Source organism: Jaculus jaculus, chromosome 1, assembly GCF_020740685.1.
Source record: "Jaculus jaculus isolate mJacJac1 chromosome 1, mJacJac1.mat.Y.cur, whole genome shotgun sequence".
NCBI classification, from domain to species: Eukaryota; Metazoa; Chordata; class Mammalia; order Rodentia; family Dipodidae; genus Jaculus; species Jaculus jaculus.
In genome coordinates this window covers 168,367,779-168,393,047 of record NC_059102.1, presented here as the reverse complement: position 1 = coordinate 168,393,047, position 25,269 = coordinate 168,367,779, and the positions used below count along the sequence as shown (strand labels likewise).

At 40.0% G+C, this 25,269-nt stretch overlaps 1 protein-coding gene across 1 annotated transcript; it reads left to right on the top strand.

Annotated features, from left to right (window-relative positions):
- The first annotated feature begins 6,357 nt into the window (after positions 1-6,357).
- On the top strand, positions 6,358-22,323 carry Ms4a12 (membrane spanning 4-domains A12). The gene is made up of 6 exons (XM_045139047.1): positions 6,358-6,624; positions 17,692-17,829; positions 18,355-18,411; positions 20,731-20,847; positions 21,927-22,037; positions 22,216-22,323. The coding sequence occupies exons 1-6, from the start codon at positions 6,358-6,360 to the stop codon at positions 22,321-22,323; spliced, it is 798 nt and encodes a 265-aa protein (XP_044994982.1).
- The last annotated feature ends 2,946 nt before the right edge of the window (positions 22,324-25,269 follow it).

Sequence of the window (25,269 nt, the reverse complement as noted above, 5' to 3'; positions counted from 1 at the left end):
CCATTCTTTCTCTCTCTCTCTCTCTAATAAATTTTTAAAAAAACAAAGGAAAAATTATAACAGGCTGGAGAAATGGTTTAGCTGGGTGCTTGCCTGCAAAACCCAGGTACAATTCTTCCCCAGTACCCATGTAAAGCCAAATACACAAAGTGGTGCACACATCTGAAGTTTTCAGGAGCTAGGAGCTCTGATGCACACATTTTCTTTCTGTCTCTCTTCTGTCTCTCTCTGCTTACAAATAAATAATTCACTTACAAAAATTATATTAAAGAAGCCAGCATGGTGGAACATGCCATTAATCCCAGTACTTGGGAGACAGGGGAGACAGAGGTAGGAGGATTTCTGTGAGTTTGAGGCCACCCTAAGACTACATAGTGAATTCCAGGTCAGCCTGGGCTTGAGTAAAACCCTACTTCAAATATATAATAAGGGGCTGGGAGATGGCTCAGTGATTAAGGCACTTGCCTAAAAAACATAAGGAACTAGGTTAGATTCCCTAGAACCCATGTAAAGCCAGATGACCAAGATGGTTCATGTGTGTGGAGTTTGTTTGCAGTGGCTAGAGGCCCTGGCATGCCCATTCTCTCTCCATCTGCTGTTTCCTCTTGCTTTGTTTCTCTCTCCCTTGCTCTCAAAATAAATGAATAAAATATTAAAGAATATAATAGAGCTGAGGAGATGACTCACTGGTTAAAGGTGATTGCTTGCAAAGTCTGGGTTTAATTCACCAGTACCCATGTAAGCCAAATGCACAAAGTGGTACATGTGTTCTGGAGTTCACCTGGCACGCTCATTCTCCCTTTCCCCTTCTCTCACCTCACAATTACATACATAAAAATATTTTTAAAGATTCATAACATATGTTTACTGATATGCACAGAGGTATATAAATTATTAAGCTAAAGCAAGTGGATCAGACAATATATAGAATCTGATCTTAATTAGGCGATTTTACACAATTATAAAACAAATCAACATACAAAATTTGCAGATCTAAACAAAATATTATCACTGATTATGTCTAGGTGTTAATATTGATGCACCCCCATTCTTTCCTTAAATATCTGCATTTTCCAATTTTTATTCTATTTCATTGATGAGTACCAGCAAGTATGAAGGGTCTGTAGAAGCAAATAGCACAGTGCCTGTGGGGTGTCAAAACAGGCTTCCCACTACAAGGGAAAACAAAAGTACAAACTGCACAATCCATCCCGGGAAAAGTGAGCAATAAAAGGACTTTGGAATCATATAAAGATGGGAGATAGGTGGGTCTAGAGCAAGGAAGTCAAGGGTATTTACAAAAGCCAGACAAAAATCAGAGACCAGAACACAGCTTGGAGGAGAGAAACCGAGAGAGAAAACCCAGAGGTGTTGGGGAAGCTAAGTAAGTACATAGACACTGCTCTGCCCATCTTAGTGGGCATAAAGTGGCACATCCATCTGGGTAGTTCTCAGTTATGTTCTGTTTTCTGAGCTGGAGAAGTGAAATCAGTTCTTATTTCACCACCACCCCTTTCTCTTTCTCTCTTTCTCTCTGTTTGTGTGTACGTGCACATACATGTGTAGGGATGGGCTCTTGTGTGCTACACTGTGCATGTGGAGGTCAGAAGACAACTTGGAATGTCAGCCCTCACCTCCCACCTTGTTCAAGTCAGAGCCTCTCTTGCTTTTGCCACTACAAGCACCAGATTAGGTGCCCCAGATACATCAGGCTTCTCTCAACTCCACCTCCCATTGCCACAGGTGTGCTGGGATTACAGATCCATGTACTATCTACGTGGAGCTTTTAACATGGGTTCTGGGGATCCACACTCTTGTTGTAAGGCTTGGACCATAAGCATTTTTTATATTGTATTTTTATTTATTTATTTGACAGATAAAGAGGGAGAGAGTGAGAGAATGGGCACACCCAGGTCACTGCAAACTAACTCTAGACCCACGCACCACCTTGTGCATCTGGCAAACTCGGTTCCTGGGGAATCGAACCTGGGTCCTTTGGCTTTGCAGGCAAACGCCTTAACCACTAAGCCATCCCTCCAGCCCCCATAGGCATTTTTAATCACTGAGCTATCTCCTAGTCCCAAAACTAGTTTTCGATTCTATGTTGAGACAAATGGATAAATGAGAGGCAAGGAAAGGAAGAGAGGAATAAAACAAGAAAGAAATGAAATGAGATGAGATGAAAAGCTACTTACAAGCTGGGAAGATGGCTCAGTGGGTAACAGTGATTGCAGCACAAATGTAAAAACCTGATTCAGATCCCCAGGACTGATGCCAAACCCAGCAGCAAGCATTCCTAATTCCAGCCTTCCTACAGAGAGCTGGGCGGGGTGGGGGGGGGCGGGGTGGCAGAGACAGCCAAACTACCATACCCAGCAGTGATCAGCTAGAGACCATGTCTCCAATAGGTGCAACATGAGTGCCAGCAAAGAGGTGTCCTCTCACCTCCACACACACCCTCACACACACAAACACCCACTCAGACACACACTTTATGCACACACAAAATAATAAAAACAGAAAACCATCAGCTACTATAAAAACAATAAAAGGTGCTTCAAGAAAATTATCCGAAGCTAATGTTAAGGTACAAATGTATTAAACCAATGAATGCTGACCAATCAGGAGGATTTCTCAATGGTGCTGTGGTACCCGCAGGACCACAAAGAAGACAGAGCACCAAAGCACCTGCTTTCTAAGTACCACTCACTAAAGGTGCTTCGTTCTGGGAAGAAGGGGAAAATCCCCCTTTCACTAGCTCTGCATTTGCTTTTATTTGTGGAATGGCTATCTACCTTCAGAGGGACTGTGATTCTGTGGAAATGACTGTGTGTCTATGAGGTTTCAATGTTTGCTGTGCTACACTGTAAAAGATGATACCATCTTCATTCTGTCAAAAGTAAAGTTAATGTGGAAAGGAGACAGAAATTACAACAATATTTTTTCAAATTTTTATTTGAATTTACTTAATCAAATAGCAGACTGGAAAGTTGTTTTCTCCATATAACTATGTTCCTATACTCTAGATTTCATCAAACTTCCCATAGTTTTGTGACTTTGTGCTTAAAATAATGATAGTTGCTCTCATTTTTTAAAAGACAACTGATTGTAAATATCTTGCCCATTATTAAGGGAAAATATGTATTAAATCAATAGACGGAATCTATGAAAAAAAGACTATTCACTGGTTTTCCTTTTATTTTATCCTCTTCATTTTGATTGCATAATCAGTATCCCCCACGCCATGAGCATTTTATCTGCTTACACATTAAATAAATTGTTTGTTTGTTTGTTGAGGTAGAGTCTCTCTCTGGTCCAGGCTGACCTGGAATTAACTATGTAGTCTCAGGGTGGCCTCGAACTCATGGAGCTCCACATACCTCTGCCTCCCCAGTGCTGGGATTAAAGGCATGTACCATCACGCCCAGCCCACATTAAATTATTTTTACATGCGCTAAAAAGATAGGAACTGGTTCAGAATCTAACCTTGCAAAACAACATTCTGAGACTAGCTAAGATATTTATAGAGTTATCGACTAATAATCTGTATTCTATATGAAACATACACATATATATACATATATGTGTGTATATTATATATATATATATATACATACATGTATGTATATATATGCATATGTATATTTGTGTGTTCAGAAACTGAATATCAGAAAATGAGAAACTACTGATACATAAATTAACTTTTGAGGTTTTTCTTAGCCAACATTCAAAGAGATTAAGAGGTGCAATTGTTATGGTGAGGACCCCCAGGGAAGACCACAGGGATACCAAGTTATAGGAAAGAAATTTTTTTTAGCAGCCCAGCGACTACATCCAGGACTTGGGAGCCTGAATGCAGTACCAGGCTGCACTTCAGGGCTCCTTTTATAAGAGAAATCCGTAAGATTACACATCTTAGTTTTACAGTTCAAAAGTTTACTAATCAACCGGGCGTGGTGGCGCACGCCTTTAATCCCAGCACTCGGGAGGCAGAGGTAGGAGGATCTCTGAGAGTTCGAGCCCACCCTGAGACTACAGAGTGAATTTCAGGTCAGCCTGAGCCACAGTGAGACCCTACCTTGAAAAACCAAAAAAAAAAAAAAAAAAAAAAAAAAAAAGTTTACTAATCATAGTCTTACAAAACCAAGAGTTAACTTCAGAAGAAACTTTTCCAGAATCTCCCCTCCCTGCAGTTTCCCTCTCCTGCAACTTCAAGCAAACAGCAGTTAATACAGAAGCTATAGATTGCATTTAGCCATAGTGAGAAAAACATCTTGTCTTGTGATGACCCACTGTGTTAAAGTCAGCCAAGCATAAGGTTTAAGTGCAGGTGAGACCATATCCTATGGCGCCAGCTAAGCTGAACTTCCTTGTATAAATTCAAAATATGGAATCACTTATGTCCTTCTCCAGCTTAGGCCCTTGTCACACAATGAGTAAGATCTCTCTCTCTCTCCTCCCTCTCTCCCTCACACACACACACACACAACCACAGAACATTCAATGGTATACTTTTTTAAACTCAAGAGGATTTTTATTCTATTACTGTGCCTGTGATGCCCATATCCCATCTCCTTGCCCATGGTATACCCTCTACTTGAAATAAGATAGAAAACTTTGAGTTCTAAAAATAAAATAATGATCTTTTATCAAGCACTTGCCTCTTATTGGGAACTGTTATAGCAGCTTTGTGTGAATTACAATCCCTTGATCTTTACAACATCGCTTTAAGTGGTGTCTTCTGTCATTTTACACCATAGAAAGGAACACGGATTTAGTTGAGAAAGTTGCTCAAGGCAGCAGAGTGAGTAAAGTGACAAGTGGGGATTAGAAACCAGCTGCAACATTTGGTCTCAGAAACTGGATCCACAAAAGGAAAACCTCTCTGTGAGGATCCAGGGAGTCACTCAGGGAATATCAGTCACAGAGTTGGAGTTTTTTAAAGTAATCTTTACAAACACATGTTACAGACATATTTTCTCACTTCCCATCCAGTGTGTAGCACTGTCGACTGTATCTAGCATCTAAGCAGCTTAGAGTAAAACCTAAGGTTTAGGATCCCATTCTGTCACTGGGAAATGGGAATGATATTAACACTGTCCTGGGGCTTTTGTAAAGAGTAACAGACCATCTCTGGGCATGGAATTGCAGTAGTTGTTACCTGCACCATTCTAAGAACTTTCTACTTCCCTTGGCTGAGCAGTTCTCTTCTTCCTTAGTGCCATTTCACAAAGTGCTGCCAAAGAAAGGTCACCAAACTCGCCAGACAAGCTTCTGTCAGAGCCAGGATCCTAGGTCCAAGTTGACTCTCTTGACTAAACGTCACCTGACACCTGTTAATTGTCTGTGTGTTGTCCTAGCAAATGAGCATAAACTTACTGGTTTTAAACGGTGTATATTCTTTAATCTGACAGTTCTATAGGCCACTGGGCTAAGGACACAGATCTATAGGACCTAGCACATGATGTTTCCTTGTTTTCTCCAGCTTCCAGAGCACATATATTCTTTAGTTCATGGCCCTTTATGGCCCTGTCTTCAGGTCAGTAGCATTATACTTCTCTGAGTCTACTTATATCATCATTTTCCTTCTGATTCTTTCCTCCCCTCTTCCACTTTTAAGGATCCAGGAGATTATACCAGGCCTACCCAGGAATCCAGGAAAACCTCCTTGTTCCAAGGTCATTTCCAGCGGCAAGTTTGATTTCCTGTTGACTCAAAGCCAATACATTCATAGATTCCTAGACTAGGATATAATCATGTTGAAGAGGAGCATTATTCTGTCTACCACAGTCCCTTCCTTCCTTCTGTTTCCCTTCAGAAACAATGACCTCAGGAATCTCTCTATTTCTCTCTTACACACACACACACACACACAGACACATACACTTCATAAAACTAAGTAAAAGAGGGGGGGGCTGGAGAGATGGCTCAGTGGTTGAGGCACTTGCCTGCAAAGTCTGACAGTATGGGTTTGACTCCCCAGTGCCCACATAAAGCCAGGCACACAAGGTGACAATGCATCTGGAATTTATTTGCAGTGGCTGGAGGTCATGGTGTGACCATGTTCATTCATTTTCTCCCCCCTCCTCCCATTTACAAATAAATAAATAAAATGTTCCTTTAAAAAACTAAGAAGTACTGAAAATAACTGTATTCCCAACTTCTCCTTCACTTATTTTGAACCACAAGGTATACAAGACTCCAAAATCAAATGAGAATCATATTCCTATTGTGTATCATTGACCTGTATCTGCTGCCCTCCATTTGCATAGACAACTGACATCTCACAGGATATTCTTTCATTTCTTTTCTTGATAAATGTGTTTCTTTTCTACACTTTTTTCTACTTAGGACATAATGAAACCTTCCCAGAGACCAACCTACCCTGGAGTACATGAAACCATTCCCAATCCTTACCCACCAACAGGCTCCATGCTTCCTGAACCTCAACCACCTTTGGGGTTTATAAACCAAGGAAACCATGCACAGGTGGGCCAAGTCACCTTCATCACATCTCCGGCTATCTTTGATAGCAGCCAACCATGTCAAGGAAATATACAAATGGCAAATCCAGCCACAGGAACAGCAGCAGTAAACTTTAAAGAAGAAGCAAAGACATTAGGGGTGAGTCTATTTAGTACCAGAATTTCAAGTTTGCTTTGGCAAAACTTCCTTGTACCTATCAGTTATAGTAAAGGAGAATAGCACCTAGTAATTTTAAAGCTCTCAACATTATTCAGATAACTGTGTCCCTTTTAAACAGAAATAACTGGTCTGCAAATATGCTTCATTCTGAGTTTATATAACATCAGATTCACACAAGAATCTAACCACTGACAGACGCCCCTCCCAAGCAGGATGGGAGCGTCACTACTTCTAGCTCTCACTTTTGCAAAACCACTTTTACACAACCTCAATCCTGTCTTTGGTAACCATATACAGAATGATTAACATTAAAGTGAACACTGATGACTGCCTCAAAAGGTAAGAGAGGTGAGAAGAACCCATTTATACTGTTATTCCCACCAGTAGAAGTCTGGGAAAGGCTGAGTGTGAAAGAATTTTCATCTGCTGTCCCTCCCTCACCAATACCTTGAAATGTAATGGTTTATCTGCTGCCTTACTTTACAAAGGGTACTTTAAACTGGACACCCACACTCTTGTATCAATGACCACTGCAAAACATTCCTGACTTATAAATGACCATTCCACCCACCTAGGCACAGCTGTTAGTCTCTTTGCTGAACTTCCCACAAACCTCTACCCAATCCCATCATCTCTGTGTACAAGTCCACCATCTCTGCCTGTTTACTGAGGAGTCAGTAAACAGTGAGTTCTCATCATGCATAAGAACTCTTCTAGCATCTCACCATTTACATCAAGGGTTAATTTTTTAGGGAGTTAAAATGAGCATCAGTGCCCCCTCTAGCAGCCAATGTAAGCTGGGAAAGTGACTCCTCAGATCCTTCTTCTGCCAGTATGAGAGGATTTCCTATTTCCTATTCCTACTGAACAAATGAGACTTTTTTTTTTTTTCCACACAGATGTTGAAAAAATCTTAAGGGCACAAAACAGGTGCAATCTTTGCCCTCGAGGAGCCTACAGACTTGTAGGGGGATTAGGCTGTATAAAACATAAGGTAGCAAAACAGAGAAGGTGATGAAAAGTAAAGATATATAGAAGTAAGAAAGTAAAACAGAGATAAGAACCCAGCAGTGAAAGACTAGCCATTTCAAGTTAGTCAGAATAGGTGTTCCTTAGTATGTGACATATGAGCAAAGACTTGCAGTTAAGAGCCACAAAGCTGTCAGGAAAAGAGGAAATGATCAGTGTAAGGATCTTCAGATAAAAGATTACATTATTTGTCTGAGGAAGAGCAGAACCAACAAAATAGAGCAGAATGAGCAAGGGAGGAAACATTTTGAAGAAAGTCAAAGAGGTGGCAGGATCCAGATCTGGTGAGGCCTGAGAAACAGAAGGCAATAGCTTTCACTGGGTGGGATGAAGAACCACTTGTAGCACTCTCTCTGGTACAGAAGATAAGTGCAACCAAACTACACTTAAAGGAAGCTGGCACCGTGATGCACGCCTTCAATACCAGTATTCCGGAGGCAAAGGTAGGAGGATCTCTGTGAGTCTGAAGCAAATCCGGGGCTACAGAGTAAGTTATAGGTCAGCCTGACCTAGAGTGAAAGCCTACCTCACGAAAACCGAACATGCACACACACGAAAAGCAGAGCTGTGTTTTTTGTTTTTAATTTTTATTAACATTTTCCATGATTATAAAAAAAAATATCCCATGGTAATTCCCTCCCTTCCCCCCGACACTTTCCCCTTTGAAATTCCATTCTCCATCATATTACCTCCCCATCTCAATCATTGTACTTACATATATGTAATATCAACCTATTAAGTACCCTCCTCCCTTCCCTTCTCTTCCCTTTATGTCTCCTTTTTAACTTACTGGCCTCTGCTACTAAGTATTTTCCTTCTCACGCAGAAGCCCAATCATCTGTAGCTAGGATCCACATATGAGAGAGAACATGTGGCACTTGGCTTTCTGGGCCTGGGTTACCTCACTTAGTATAATCCTTTCCAGGTCCATCCATTTTTCTGCAAATTTCACAACTTCATTTTTCTTTACCATTGAGTAGAACTCCATGGTATAAATGTAGCACATCTTCATTATCCACTCATCAGTTGAGGGACATCTAGGCTGGTTCCATTTCCCAGCTATTATAAGTTCAGCAGCAATAAACATGGTTGAGCACGTACTTCTAAGGAAATGAGATGAGTCCTTAGGATATATGCCTAGGAGTGCTACAGCTGGGTCATATGGTAGATCAATCTTTAGCTGTTTTAGGAACCTCCACACTGTTTTCCACAATGGCTGGACCAGATTGCATTCCCACCAGCAGTGTAGAAGGGCTCCTGTTTTTCCACATCCCCGCCAACATTTATGATCATTTGTTTACATGATGGTGGCCAATCTGACAGGAGTGAGATGGAATCTCAATGTAGTTTTAATCTGCATTTCCCTGATGACTAGTGATGTAGAACATTTTTTTAGATGCTTATATGCCTTTCGTATTTCTTCCTTTGAAAATGCTCTATTTAGCTCCATAGCCCATTTTTGGATTGGCTTGTTTGATTCCTTATTATTTAACTTTTTGAGTTCTTTGTATATCCTAGATATCAATCCTCTATCAGATATATAGCTGGCGAAGATTTTTTCCCATTTTGTAGGTTGCCTCTTTGCTTTTTTCACTGTGTCCTTTGCAGTGCAAAATCTTTGTAATTTCATGAGGTCCCAGTGATTAATCTGTGGTTTGATTGCCTGAGCAATTGGGGTTGTATTCTGAAAGTCGTTGCCAAGACCAATATGTTGAAAGGTTTCCCCTACTTTTTCCTCTAGCAGTTTCAGAGTTTCAGGTCTGATGTTAAGGTCTTTAATCCACTTGGACTTAATTCTTGTGCATAGTGAGAGAGAATTTATTTTCTTCCTTCTACAGATATATATCCAGTTTTCCCAACACCATTTGCTGAAGAGGCTGTCTTTTGTCCAATGAGGATTTTTGGCATTTTTATCGAATATCAGGTGGCTATAGCTACCTGGACTTACATCTGGGTCCTGTATTCTGTTCCACTGATCTACATGTCTGTTTTTGTGCCAGTACCATGCTGATTTTACTACTATGTCTCCGTAGTACAGGATAAAATCAGGTATGGTGATACCACCAGCCTTACTTTTGTTGCTCAGTATTATTTAAGATATTCAAGGTTTTTTGTGATTCCACATGATCATCCAAATGAATTTTTGGATTGTTTTTTCTATTTCCATGAAGAATGCTTTTGGAATTTTGATAGGGATTGCATTAAATGTGTAGATTGCTTTAGGTAAGATTGCCATTTTCACAATATTGATTCTTCCAATCCAGGAACAAGGGATGTTTCTCCTCTTTCTAGTGTCTTCTGCAATTTCTTGCTTGAGGGTTTTAAAGTTCTCATTGTAGAGATTCTTTACATCCTTCGTTAGGTTTATTCCAAGGTACTTTATTTTCTTTGATGCAATTGTGAATGGGAGTAATTCTCTGATTTCATCCTCTGTGTGTATGTTGTTAGCATATATGAAGGCTACTGATTTCTGTGTATTTATTTCGTATCCTGCTACATGGCTGTAGGTTTTGATCAGCTCTAACAGTTTGCTAGTAGAGTCTTTAGGGTCGTTTATGTATAGAATCATGTCATCTGCAAATAATGATAACTTGATCTCTTCCCTTCCAATTTGTATCCCTTGCCTTATTGCTATGGCTAAGACTTAAAAATTATATTAAATACAGGTGGGGACAGTGGACACCCTTGTCTTGGTCCTGATTTTAGTGGAAATGCTTCCAGTTTTTCCCCATTTAGTAATATGTTGGCTGTAGGCTTGTCATAAATAGCTTTTATTATATTGAGATATGTTCCTTCTATTCCCAGTCTCTGTAGGACTTTTATCATGAAGGGATGTTGGATTTTGTCAAATGCTTTCTCTGAGTCTAATGAGATGATCATGTGATTTTTGTCCTTCAACCCGTTTATGTAATGTATTACATTTATAGATTTGCGTTTGTTGACTCATCCCTGCATCTCTGGGATAAAGCCTACTTGTCAGGGTGAATGATCTTTTTGATATACTCTTGTATTCTGTTTGCCAATATTTTGTTGAGAATTTTGCATCTATGAGGGAGATTGGTCTGTAATCTTTTTTTGTTCTATCTTTGTCTAGTTTTGGTATCAGGGTGATGCTGGCCTCATAGAAGGAGTTTGGTAGAATTCCTTCTTTTTCTATTTCCTGAAAAAGCTTAAGAAGCAATGGTGTTAGCTCTTCATTGAAGGTCTGGTAAAATTCAGCAGTGAATCCATCTGGGCCTGGGCTTTTTTTAGTTGGGAGATTATTGATAACTGTTTGGATCTCCATGTTTGTTATAGGTCTTTTTAAGTGGTTAATCTCATTTTGATTTAATTTAGGTAGGTCATATAGATCAAGGAAATCATCCATTTCTTTCAGATTTTCATACTTTGTGGAATATATGCTTTTATAGTATGTCCCTATGATTCTTTGAATTTCTCTGGAATCTGTTGTGATGTTACCTTGTTCATCTCTGATTTTATTTTGTGTCTCTTCTCTCTTTCTTTTGGTCAGATTTGCTAAGGGTTTATCAATCTTGTTTATCCTTTCAAAGAACCAACTCTTTGTTTCATTAATTCTTTGGATTGTTTTGCTGTTGTTGTTCTTTCTATTTCATTAATTTCTGCGCTAATTTTATTATTTCTTCCCATCGACTGATTTTTGGTTTGCCTTGTGCTTCTTTTTCCAAGGCTTTAAGGTGAAGCATTAGGTTGTTGACTTGTGACCTTTCTAATTTCTTTTTTTTTTTTTCGGTTTTTTCCATTATTTATTTATTTATTTGAAAGTGACAGACACAGAGAGAAAGACAGATAGACGGAAAGAATGGGCGCGCCGGGGCTTCCAGCCTCTGCAAACAAACTCCAGATGCATGCGCCCCCTTGTGCATCTGGCTAACGTGGGACCTGGGGAACGTAGCCTCGAACCGGGCTCCTTAGGCTTCACAGGCAAGCGCTTAACCGCTAAGCCATCTCTCCAGCCCTCTAATTTAATATAGGCACTTAAAGCTATAAATTTACCTCTTAGAACTGCCTTCATTGTGTCCCAGAGATTTTGATATGTTGTGTTCTCATTATTGTTTGACTCTATAAATTTTTTGATTTCCTTCTTGATTTCTTCATTGACCCCTTCATCATTTAGTAGTGGATTGTTTCATTTCCATGATTTTGTTTATGCTCTATAGCCTTTCTTGCTACTGATTTGTAGTTTAATTCCATTGTGGTCAGATAGAATGCAAGGAATTATTTCAATTTTCCTGTATTTGTTAAGATTTGCTTTGTGTCCTAATATGTGGCCTATTTAGGAGAATTTTCCATGTGCTGCTGAAAAGAATGTATATTCTGCAGCCTTTGGATGACATGTCCTGTATATATCTGTTAGGTCCATTCCTTCTATGACCTCATTTAGTCCAGATGCCTCTCTGTTTATTTTTTCCCCAGATGACCTGTCAATTGATGAGAGTTGGGTGTTAAAGTCACCCACCACCACTGTGTTTGGTGTTATCTGCGACCTTAGTTCTAATAGTGTTTGTTTGATGAATTTGGGAGCCCCCATTTTAGGTGCATATATGTTTAGGATTGTAATGTCCTCCTGTTGGAGTGTGCCCTTAATCAATATAAAGTGACCTTCCTTACCTTTCTTGACTAATGTTGGACTAAAGTCTACCTTGTCAGATATTAGGATAGCAACCCCTGCTTGTTTTCTGGGCCAATTAGCTTGAAACACCGTCTTCCAACCTTTCACCCTAAGATAATGTCTATCCTTTGTAGGAAGGTGAGTTTCTTGGAGACAAGAAATTGTAGAATCCTGCTTTTTAACCCAGTCTGAAAACCTATGTCTTTTCGCTGGGGCATTGAGGCCATTGATATTAAGAGATATTATTGAAAGGTGTGTATTTATGTTTGTCTTTTGTGTGTGTGTGTGTGTGGTTCCGGTTCTACCTGTGCTCTCTTGTGTTAACTAGTATTTGAGTATTGCTTATTTTCTAGTTTCCTTATATGTGTGCTTTTCCTTTTCTTCAGCATGGACGATTCTATCAACTATTTTCTGTAGAGCTGGTTTGTCTTCAAATACTCCTTTAAGTGCTTTTGTCATGGAATGTCCTTATTTCTCCATCTATTTGAATGGATAGTTTTGCAGGATAAAGTAACCTTGGTTGACAGTTGTTATCTTTCAGAACTTGGAATATATCACTCCAAGGCCTTCTGGCTTTTAAAGTTTGTGTTGAATCATCTGCTGTAATCCTGATGGTCTTGCCTTTGTAGGTAACTTGATTTTTCTAACTGCTTTCAATATTTTTTCTTTGGTTTGTGTGTTTGGAAATTTGATTATAATATGGCGAGGAAAGGTTCTTTCCAGGTTTTGTCTGGCTGGGGTTCTAAAGGCTTCCTGTATCTGCACTGGCACCTCTTTCCCAATTTGGGGGAAATTTTCTTCTATGATTCTGTTGAAGATGCCTACTATGCCTTTGGAGTGGAATTCTTCTCCTTCTACTATGCCCTGAATTCTTATATTTGATCTTTTCATAGTGTCCCGAATATCTTGAAATTGCCACTCATACTTTTCTCTAAGTTTGTGTTTCTCTTTGTTGGACTGTATTAGATCTGCCACCTGGTCTTCTAGCTTAGATATTCTGTCCTCTCCTTCATCCATTCTACTGATGAGATTTTCTACAGAGTTTTTTATTTCATTAACTGTGTTCTTCATTGCTAGTAATTCTGACTGGTTTTTCTTTATTATTTCTATTTCCTTATTTATGTCTTGTATTGCCTTCTTTATTTCATTAAATTGGTTTCCTACATCTTCTTTGATTTCTTCTTTGATTCCTTTGATTTGTTCTTGGACCTCTTTGAACATATTTACAATCATTCTTTTGAAATCTTTCTCAGGCATTTCCTCTAACTCGTTCTCACTGGAGGTCATTTCTGATGCATTAATACTTTTAGGTGGATTTATATCATCTTGCTTCTTAGTGTTTCTTATGTCATAATGTATATATTTTTGTAACTTGGATTAAGTTAATGCTTGGATTTTCTAATAATCCAGGTATTCTTAGCTGTATCAATTGATTTGATATTATATATTTTCAGGGTAGGAGCTTAAGGTGTTAGGTGTGGCTCTTAAGACTCTCAGAGTATCTACAAAGGTGTTCCTTGGGGTTGAGTTTCCCTGCCCTATGGGAGTATTCAAGCAGGCTGAGTGGAATAAAATACAGGTAGATTCTAAAATTTAACTAAACACTGTACACATTCAATCAAAAACAGCCCCAAGAATGTATGCAAGAGTAGTTATTATAATGACCAGATCCTCTATCAACAAAGAGGTTAAGATTTCTGGCCTGTTGAGGGATCCAGTCAGCTTGTGACCAAATGAGACCCTTCCCTGGTGCAATCCCAGTTACCTTGGATGATTCTGGTCTCAGTCAAGTTGCTGCCTGTGTCGTCGGGATGCTGTTCTGATTTCTGGAGCTGGGCACTGGCTTTTCCTGCAGGGCAAACTGAGCCTGGCAAGTGTGGCCCTGCTGCTCAGCACCCCCGCTGCTGGAACTGCTGCTGCTAAAGCTTCTGCTGCTGGGTCTGTCACTGTTGATGCTAAAGCTGCTGCTGCTGGGTCCACCGCTGCTGCTGCTTCTGTAGCTGCCACTGCTGGAGCCACTGCTGCTGCTAAAGCTGCTGCTTATGGGTCCACCACCGCTGTTGCCACTGAAGCTGTTGCTGCTGGATCTGCTGCTGCTGCCGCTACTGGATCTGCTGCTGCTGGGGCTGCTGTTACCAGAGCCGGAGCTGCTGATGTTGCTGACAGACTCTGCTCCTGCTTTGGTCCCACTGTCGGCTTAAGTTGGCATGGCCAGGTCCTGGGACAGCTGCTTTGTTCGCTGCAGCTGGGCTCAGGCAGTGGGGAGTGGAGGGAGTTGCAGCTGCTCTAGTTCTCTCACTGTTCCACGTGTTCTTCTACCTCATGGTCTTCTCCTCCATTGCTCACTGCCACTCTCCCTTCACATTTTCTGAGTTGCGGAGAGCTCCGGTGTGAGTGGAAGCTCCCCTACCCTGGCTTTTCCTGCAGCTCGAGCCAAGCCTGGCAGCTTTCTGGTGCGCCGCTGCCGCTACTGCGGTTGGCAGAGCTGCCAGGGCCGCTTTTGCTGGCCTGTGTGGGCTCTGGATGCTCTGGATCTCTTCTCCTTCTCCCCTGCCGCTTCAATTTCCTATACACCTCACTGTTAAGTAAAAGTGTGTATTTTGCTGAGGATTTTGGTCTTTTTTCCCCCACAGGCTGCTTTGGCATGGTACCTATGCTGCCATCTTAACCGGAAGTCCCAGAGCTGTGTTTTTAAAAGCTGTAGTTGGCAAGAAGCTAGGTCCTCTCCATGAAGACTGTATAGCTGTGCCATTACCAGCCTCCAATCACCACAATGCAGAGATCAAATATAGTAAGAGTGTATAGTGTCTGTAACAATCCATTCAAAGCCACCAAAATACATGACAAGTGGAATGTTCACATGGTTAGGACTATAGGCAATTTTGATCAGCAAATGACATAGCCAGAGCTTGATGAAGAGAAAATAAAGCCATCAATATCAAAGATACAACTTCCCCTCATCAAGATGACAGCAAGAATAAGGATGGCAAGTTTACAGCCAGATAACTGAATTGATACTCTTAAAAGAAAAACTCATAAAATCCAAATATAGGGCTGAGGCAACAGTCTCAGTTTGATAAAGTGCTTGCTACACAAAGAAGAGTACCTGAGTTGGGATCCCCAGCACTTACACAAAATTTCAGGCATGGTGGTTGATGGTACCTATAATCTCAACACTGGGAAAGTGGAGATAAAAGCATCCCCAGGACTGTCTGGCTAGCTTGTCTGAATAAATTTGTGAGCTCCAGTGAGAGACCCTGTCTCAAAAAATAAGGTGGAAGCCGGGCGTGGTGGCACACGCCTTTAATCCCAGAGCACTCGGGAGGCAGAGGTAGGAGGACTGCTGTGAGTTAGAGGCCACCCTGAGACTACATAGTGAATTCCAGGTCAGCTTGAGCTACAGTGAGACCCTACCTTGAAACACAAAAACAAATATAATAATAATAACGTAGAGAAAATAGAGAAAGACATCATATGTCGACCTGTGGACTCCACATGCACACACACAAACAAGTATACACATTTGAAAGCATAAATATAAAATGTAATGTAGGAGTCATTTAACTGGGGTGTGTCATGGCTTTAAAAAGGTCACCAGCTCCCTTAAGCTATATGCAAAAGAATGATGCATGTACATGTATGTGCAAGAATTTCTTTTAGGAAGTAAGTTCATAGCTTTTATTATTCTCAAAGAATATCAATAATATGTTAGCATACTTATGATTTCCTAATTTCAATTCAATTCAATTTCAATAAATACCTATTTATGGAATAAATATAAACTTGTGTGAAAATGAACTATAAATCTCTTATTGAGCTTTGCCTTATCACAACAACTGTTATTTCTTAGAAATATATGTTAATGCAGGACAAACAATGGTGCATTAAGAATTACAAAAAAAGGGGACTGAAGTTAGTGCTCAGAAGTTAAGGTACTTTCCTGTAAAGCCTAACTATCTGGGTTTGATTCCCCAGTACCCACATAAAGCCTGGTGTACAAAATGGTACATGCATCTGGAGTTCATTTGCAGTGGCTGTAGGTCCTGGAGTACTCATTCCCATTCTCATTCCTCTCTCTCTCTCTCTCTCTCTCTCTCTCTCTCTCTCTCTCTCTCTCTCCCTCTCTCTCTCTCTCTCACCCCTTGTAAATAAATTTTAAAAATAATTTTAAAAAATAATTACAAAGAAGGGGCTGGAGAGATCACTCAGTGGTTAAGGCACTGGTCTACAAAGCCTAAGGACCTGGGTTGAGTTCCCTAGTACCCACATAAAGCCAGATGCACAGGCTGGAGTTCATTTTCAGTGGCTAGAGGTCCTGGCAGCTTATTCTTTCTCTATCTGCCTCCCCCACCCTGCATCCCACAAATAAATAAATAAAATATTTTTAAAAAATTATAAAAGAAGGATGTGAGGGCAATCTGGCTACAACATCTGTCACCCCATTGGTCACCTGAGTTGATTTAGCTGATCTGGCTGGTTAGGTATTGTCCCTTTTCCTCTCCCACTGCTCCATGTGTGGCCCTCCCCAAGAAGCAGTACACTAGGAGAAAGAAGGAAACCTTCCAAAACAGAGGACCAGTCTTTAGTCAAGGGTGCCCCAGTAGCTACACTCCCCAACCAGAACCTCCAAACAAGCTCTCAAGAATTACAAAGAATTAAAAGGTCTGTCTCTTATCTTTAGATAAATACCACTTACCTGATAAGAAATGGTCTCACACTATCAAGAAAATCAAGCAATATAAATGAATATAAAACCAAGTAGTGGGTGTGTTTTATCTCTTTTATATGCAAGAGGAATTTACAAAGGAGAAAAATAAGACAGATCAACTTGACAGGTGAGGGAATGAAACAGCCAGGAACTCTGGAGTCAAGACTACTGCCAAAAGTCCCTGTATACGCCCAAATTTGTAGCTATGTGACCTTGAGAACCTAATTTCTTTATGTGCCTGCATTTTGTCAAGTATATAATTAATACTCAATAACTGACTTTATCTTTACTGATTCCTTTGCTCATTCTAATATTTCCCAGAAAATTGTTGTACTTTGAAAACATAGTCACTGAATTCCCAGTTAAGGGATTCTTTTTTCCCTAAAAGGTTTTATCCTGCAGTACAGGTGGCTGGAGTGGGAGGATGCTAAGTGGTGCTTAAGAAATTGCACTTCCTAAAGCATTCTCCCTGGGCCTCTCCACTTCCTCGGGGGCCTTTGCGCTCTAATTGTTCCAATGTACACCAAAATACTCAGAGCTTACTTCCTGCTTAGGTACATCTTCATTGGTATCCATGGATCCTGGCAAAGTGGACAGTAACTAAAGAGGAGTCACGATGATCATAATATTCCACAGGCTAGAACAGAGAAGTAATTTTAAATGCTTGTTTTCTTTCCAGGCAATCCAGATCATAATTGGACTGTTGCATATTGGCTTTGGAGCTGTTCTGGGTTCAGTGAGCATCAATCATTATTCATATTGGGGGTTTACCTCCATAGCTTTTATTGGCGGATATCCATTCTGGGGTGGAGTCTGTGTGAGTAGATTATTGTACTATTTCTCCCTATAAGTTACAGTTATCACCAGTGCACTCAGCACTCAGACCTACATCTGAAAGCTAGAGAATTTTGAGAAACAACAGTTCTGATGTTTCAGTGCTCTAGAAGGAAGAACTTTTGTTCCCCATTTTTAACTTGCAGCTTAAATCCATCCCCTCATATTTACTCTGATTAAGTAATCAAGCCAAAATTTTAGTTCCTTGTGACATTTTAAACCAAAACCTATGTGTTGGGTGGAAAGTTACAAAAAGTGATCAAACACATGCAATATGCAAAGAAGATTGGGTGGGAGGCTCAGAAGTCATCTATGGTTTACAAGAGTTCTTTATATGTAAGAAATTAAGAGAAAAAGGCAAGTCGTGGACATTATCTCTGAGAGTTTCTCTAGAAAAATGAGAAGTGAAGGAAAATCAGATGAACATAGATAGCCCAACCTCACATATAAGTAGTTCCCATACATAACCAGAGAACCTACAATTTCACAAATTTATTTATTTCTACAGTTCATTATTTCTGGCTCCCTCTCCATAGCAGCATCCAAGGATTTATCCTCTTGTCTGGTAAGTCGGCCTATTTATACTTTTTAAATTCCTTTAAACATTAGATTGACTTATTAGGGAGGAAAATTGAGGTGGGAGATTCATAAAATGTAGATGGAAGTACTCTCTCAAATTTTCTTCCAGCTGCCCCATTATATCTTTGCAGGGGGCAGGGAATGGTCCACACAACTGGCAACTCAGCAAGGACAGAGCTCCACATCCTGACTCTTGAACACATAAGGATGGGAAGGAGTAAAGATAAGGGGTGTTAAAGCTTTAACCCAACAGCTCCCTAGCTCAGTCAGGCCCCTGCATTTGTGAAAGTCCAAAGGAGAATCCAGGAACCAAGAAGTCCCTATGTGCCACTTCCAGTAATAATGTCACTGGTGCTGACTGGTGTTTCTTAGCTCTGTCTTCTGTTTTCAGTTTGTGTTTTTGCATGTTTCCTATTCTTATTCAAAATGGCTTCATGATTTACAATTTGTTAAATGGGCATTTTAAAAAGCATCTAGCTCAGACCATAAGACAAGCTCATACAAATGAGGACTGAACCGGGGTTTTAGTTCTCCCATAATAGCACCCCATCTTGTCACAATTCCCTGGTGTAACTACAAAGCAGAAGGAAAACCTTTTCCCAAAAAAAAAAAAAAAAAAAAAAAAAATAGAACAGAGGTGGTTTCAAGATTGTATGTAATTAAGCACAAGAGGAAAATGTGGGGAAATAAAACATAAAACCAGAGTTCTCAAGCTCTTCCAGACAAAACAAAAATAAAGAAATAAAATAGAATTAGATTGAATTAAGATCTGCCTGATTCTGATTAACTTGTAATTAAGAGACTTAAAATAAAGCATCCTTTCCTGCGCAGGTCCTTTCCTCTGGCTAAGACTGTTGCAAGTATACTCTGTGCACTAGGACAGGACAACCAAGACAAATTCAGGACTTAGCTACTTCAAGACATGCTAACGGACTGCATTCTATGGATGCTCGCTATGCCACCCAGCAAATCAGCTGGGATATGCTTTCACAATTATTCTTCCCAGTGCCTTAATCTCATAAGAACTCTCTACCCACAAGCCTAAACAGTTTATCTTTCTAAATTTGGAGTTCCTCGCCTACTTCTCTAGAGACTTCATGGCTTTAATTAATTATTAAATTTATAAACAAACAAAAGTTGTGTGTATTCCCACATATAGATGGGAATATAAAAATCAGATACTATAGTACCAAATGTCCATCACAGAATAGTTCTCAAAAAAATGTTTGAACTTGGGCCAAGGAGATGGCTAAGTGAATAAAGTACTTGTCATGCAAGTGTGAATACCTGAGTGCAGGTTCCCAGCACCTACATAAAACCAGACTCTGTAGCAGACATGTGTAATCCCAGCACACCTACATCAAGTAGGGAGGTAGAGACAGGAGAATCTGCTGGAAGCTCACAGGCCAGCTAGCCTGGCACATGCAGGTTAGTGAGCAAAAAGATCCTGCCTCAACCAAGGTGAATAGTGAAGACCAACATGCAAAGGTGGTCCTCTGACCTCCATACACATGCTGAAGCATTTATGCACTTGTACTTATACACATGAACTTACATCATATATACACCCCAACAAGCCTTTGTTCTTTCATTGTCTTCATAGAGCATGGTTGTTAGTGTGAAGGAAAACATTACAGAATTACAATAAATGAGCTTCTGTTTTTTATTATTGTCATTTTTCTGTGATATGTGTATGCATGCATGTGCATGTTTTCATATGTACATAAGGATGCCAGAGGAAAACCTCAGGGGTAAACGTCCCAGGAATACCACCCACCATTTTTTTTTTCTTGAGACAAGGTCTGCCATTGACATGGATCTCACAAGTATTCTAGAATGGCTTCCCAGCAAGCTCCAGGAATTCACCTTTCACTAACTCCTTAGTGCAGGGATTATGAGCATGGATTGCAATGACCAGCATTTTTACATGGCTTCTGGGGATTGAACTCACATATTCATGCTTGTAAAGCAAGCACTTCACTGACTAAGCTATGTCTGCATCTCTTCCTTCCAAACTTTTCAGAGGGGCCTGACATCTAGGCTGCAAATGAAGTGTTTTGCATTGCAACTTCCCAGAAGGACAGAAGAAACAAATGAGTTCATCTTCAAAAAGTATTTCAAGTGGGGGATGGAACTCAGTGGAAGAGAGCTCACCTCATATGTACAGGTTCCTGGGTTCAGTCCCCAGTACCAATAACAGTTAAATTAGTTCAAGATATCAAAGATGAGCAGACAATAATTTTGACTGACTTGTATTTATTTATTCATCCTCCATGTGATTTATTTTTCTTATTCCCACCATTAGATAAAGGGCAGCTTAGGAATGAATATTGTTAGTTCTATCTTTGCCCTTACTGGAGTGATTTTGTTGCTGGTGGATCTGAGCATCAATGACCAAATTCATCAAAACATTTGGGCATGGGTAAGTATCCTGCCATCTACAATGTGCCTGCTCTCTGCTCAGTGCCAGAGTGTATGTCCATTTTTTAAAATTTATGTTTATTAGATATGGATATATTTAGTATGTACACAACAACTGTTGGTACCACCCTTTCCCTCCTCCCTGCCCCTTTTCCGAAGAGGCCCTCTTCATTGGAGATGCAGGTCAACCGCATGGGGATGGTGGGTCATGTGGTATGGGGGCAGCAGTCTGTTATGGGAGAGAGGCTATGTCTCTGTGCATAATGACTCTAAAAACCTTTCCACACCCTCTTCTGTAAAATTCCCTGAGCCATGTTGGGTGCGTTTTAAATCTACTTCATTGATGGGCTCTCAGCAGCCTCTGGAGCTCTGCTTTGGTAGGTGTTGAGTGTCCTCAGTGACTATCTCCTTCACCCTTATGCAGATAACAGGTTCACCAAGGAAACAGCACTAACCCACTCTTCTTTGTGCCTTGTGCCTACACATAGAGAGATAGAATAATAGTCATCAATCAATTCTGGTCATTTTCAGGTAGTGGCATTTGAGATGACTGATTAGCCACTATATATATTGCTTGTTTTTTTAGCAACCAAGCAATTTTTTTTATAAAAAAGAAACTATTGCAAAGAAATAAATCTGTCACTTCTCTAATAACCTCAGTAGTCCACTTGCCAAATTACTTCTGATATTTTTTTAAAAAATCAAAATAAATTCAATTTCCCTGGAATAATCATATGATCATATGCTAAAATTATCACAGAGGGGCTGTGGAGATTTCTCAGTGGTTAATGACATTTGCTTGCAAAGCCAGGTTCAATTCACCAGTACCCACGTAAATACACCCAGATATACAAAGTGGCCCATGTGTCTGAAGTTCATCTGTAATGGCAGAAAGCCTTGCAGTGCCCATATTCATATATTTCTTTCTCTCTCCCTCCTCACTCTCATAAATAAAAATAATTCCAGACTGAGCTGAACATGGGTAGTAAGATATTTGATGAGTCAAAAACTTTCTGAAGTCTATGTTGAGCCCTTCCTGATTACCCATGAATTCAGTATACTACTAACTTCTGGTTTCAGCGTTCTAAGAAAGGAATTTCAGCCATGTTGATGATCTTCTCCTTCTTGGAGTTCAGTATAAATTGTACCGTGGCCCATTTTGCCAACCAGACAATCATGCACACCAACAGGGTGAGTTGGATCTCTTCTTTGTAAAATAATATGAGCATATGCTAGATAAATACAGGCCCAACCATCTGCTGAACCCCTCTGTGAGCTTACCAAGCATGGCCAGTCCTAGACTGTTGAAACAGAGGAGACTGAGTAGGATGCACTAATAACATTGCCCGTGTTTGTTCATTCTTTCTAGTCTGTCCTGGTGGTTCCACAAGTGTGTATAACCAACCCTGTGGCACAAGAGCTTCCCCCAGCTCCTCCCATGTATGATGGCCTCCCAGCATATGCTCCTAGACACTAAAAGAGAAAAATGTCATTGCATTTCCCTGCAAAAATATATTAATAAGAATGTGACTTTTGGCCGGGCTTGGTGGCACACAGCTTTAGTCCCAGCACTGAGGATGCAGAGGTAGGAGAATTGCTACAAGTTCAAGAATCTGACTTTTGCTGTCCACGATGTTCGCATATTGATTTCAAGATTGTTTGAGATTTGTTGTTAGGCTGATCACCAATAATAAATAAATGCATCTTTCAGCCACTCTCTCTTCTTCGCATTACTACATGCCAGCAAAGTAAAGGACAAAAAAAAATTTTTTTTTAAATGACTATGTAATGCTCTTAACAGTAAAAACTTCCTTGTTAATGCTACCTTTTCCTCAATAACATATCATTGGGAACATAAGCCACTTTTGGTATTTTTTATAACTTCTTCCTGATCTAATACTGGTTGTACAGAAGTAGCTCTGACAAACACTGTGAATAAGACTGGCAGTTTTCTTAATAGTGATGTTACATGCCTAGTCACTGAAGCTCCTTTGCTCCTCCCCTGGGCCACATCATTTTACACATCCATATTGTTCCTATTGAGTTGTCTGGGATCTTCTGAACTAGCCAAATGGATAAATGAGTAAGCAAAGGGTAGCTTTCTCACTGTGGGCATGTCTCGGTCTTTGAACGTCATACACTGGACTAACTAACCACTGCAGCCTAAGACTCTAGTTTCTGAGAAATGGAAATTTATTTCTCCAAACTCTAAAGGATACAGAATTATAGATCTAGATGCTCACATCCAACCAAGGCTTATGTCTCTTAACCTTGACTGTTATTGACCCCAAACTTAAGTGACCAGAGATCTATGGCTCATAGCCACCATTAGTGTTGCCAGAAGCAGACAATGGACAATATAAGAGTGCTTGAGTCCTGAGACTCCTAACAGCAGCCAGTGTTCCAGGAACAACATCCATTCAATCAAAAAATGCAACAGTGCCTATGCTGTGGAGGTTTGAGAAAAGCAGGCAAAGATTCTGATCTTTGGAAGTTTTCACTGTTTAAGTGTTAGGATTAGCATGAACAATAAAACCAGCTAAGTTTGATTTTAAAGGTTAAACGCCTAAGCTTTCTGAACATGCACCTGTAATCTGACACATGAGGAGATGATTTCAGTAGAAATATTATATATCCCTTGGGCTGGGAAGATGATTCAATGGGTAAAGTGCTTGATACGTAAACATGAGAGCCTGATTTAAGAACCCCTGAACCCACATACAAATGTCAGGTACAGTAGTGCACCCCTATGATACCAGCTCTAGAAGGCAAAGATAGGAGGTTCCCTAGGGCTTGCTAATTAGCTAGACTAGTCAAATTGGTCAGCACTAGGTTCAGTAACATGACACTATCTCAAAGAACAAGGTAGAGGGAGGAGAGGGAATTATCATGATTTACTGTTTGTTAAAAAATAATAGAGAATGATTAATGAAGACACCTGATGTTAACCTCTGGTCTACATGTACACACACACACACACACACACACACACAGACACACACACACAGACACACACACATGCATGCATGCACCCATAAACACATGATCCTACAAACACACATGCACACACACACGCACACACACACACAGAAAAAAGAGAAAAATGGAAAAAGAAGAAATATATATTTACAATGATGTTATATGCTTACTGCTATTTTCATCCTGACATATCTTTAAAAACAGCACCCATCTGCTTATTTGCTTTAAAAATGTATTGTGAAGGATAACAAAGTTACCAAGAATAAGTGAGTACTTTGTGCTCAGCCCTAAACATGTCATCTAAACACAAACTACACCTCCCTACACTCACAGGACCTCATAGAAGAACAGACAGAAACAATGTAAGAGGATGAGAATGAGAACTGAGGCTACAGAATGTGTTCTTCTGGATTTCTGGATACAATTTTGCTATATTTCTAAACTCACAGCAGATAGGGATGCCTGTACATCAATGAGCCTATCAGTATCTCATCATAGATGAGGGAGGATACAAAAGACCCCAATTCCCAGAGTAAAAAGTGAAAGCTGACCACTGAGGGAGAGGAGAAGTTATGATTTCTAGGGGTATAGCCACTAAAAAATTCATTAGGCAAGTAACCCTGATTTAAATCAGTGGGTCAAAATCTAAAATAAACAAGGCAGGGAAACAGGATGGGGTTTGATGGGAAGAAGCGAAGAAAAGGGAAGAAAGTGGTAGATAGGGAATCAACATGTATTCTACACATGTATGAAAATGTAAAAAAAAAAATGAACTTATTGTACTACTACTTTCTGTCCACACAGTACTACACAGAATTTAATCTTTATATGTTTTCTTTTATTTGCAGTGGAGTGGAGTGCAGTTATATAGATGTTGTTGATGCACACATAACTAATGGTAGATCTGAGTACAAAGGTTTTTTTCCAAGAAACATTATGTCTGCGTGTGCATGCATGCACATGTGTGCACATACACATGTACACACACAAAACAAGACCATCCAACAGGTCATCTCTTTCCTTCTCAGAGCAACACAGGTTATTATTATATCTCTAGGGCTCCAGGACCTCCCAATTATAAAATCTTAGGCTTTGTAGAATAAACAACTATTAAAAATAACACTCTTTAGAGAACAGAAACATTCCCAACTATATTCATCATGGAGAACATGAATTACAGATACCTACTTAGAGGTCATGAGAGTACCTGCTGTACATGTATATTCTGGGCCCGTGCCTGGAAACACATGATGGAAGGTCTCTCCCAGAGCACAGTTTTGCACTTGCCACAAGTCTCTAATAATCAAGCAGTCACGTTTGCCCATTCTCCCATGGAGCAGATGCTGGCATTGAAAGCAAGCACAGTCTTCCTCTCTTAGCATACATAAATGTGGGTATCATTCATTTTGGCATTTTCAGATACAATTTGTTTTTGATGACTCTC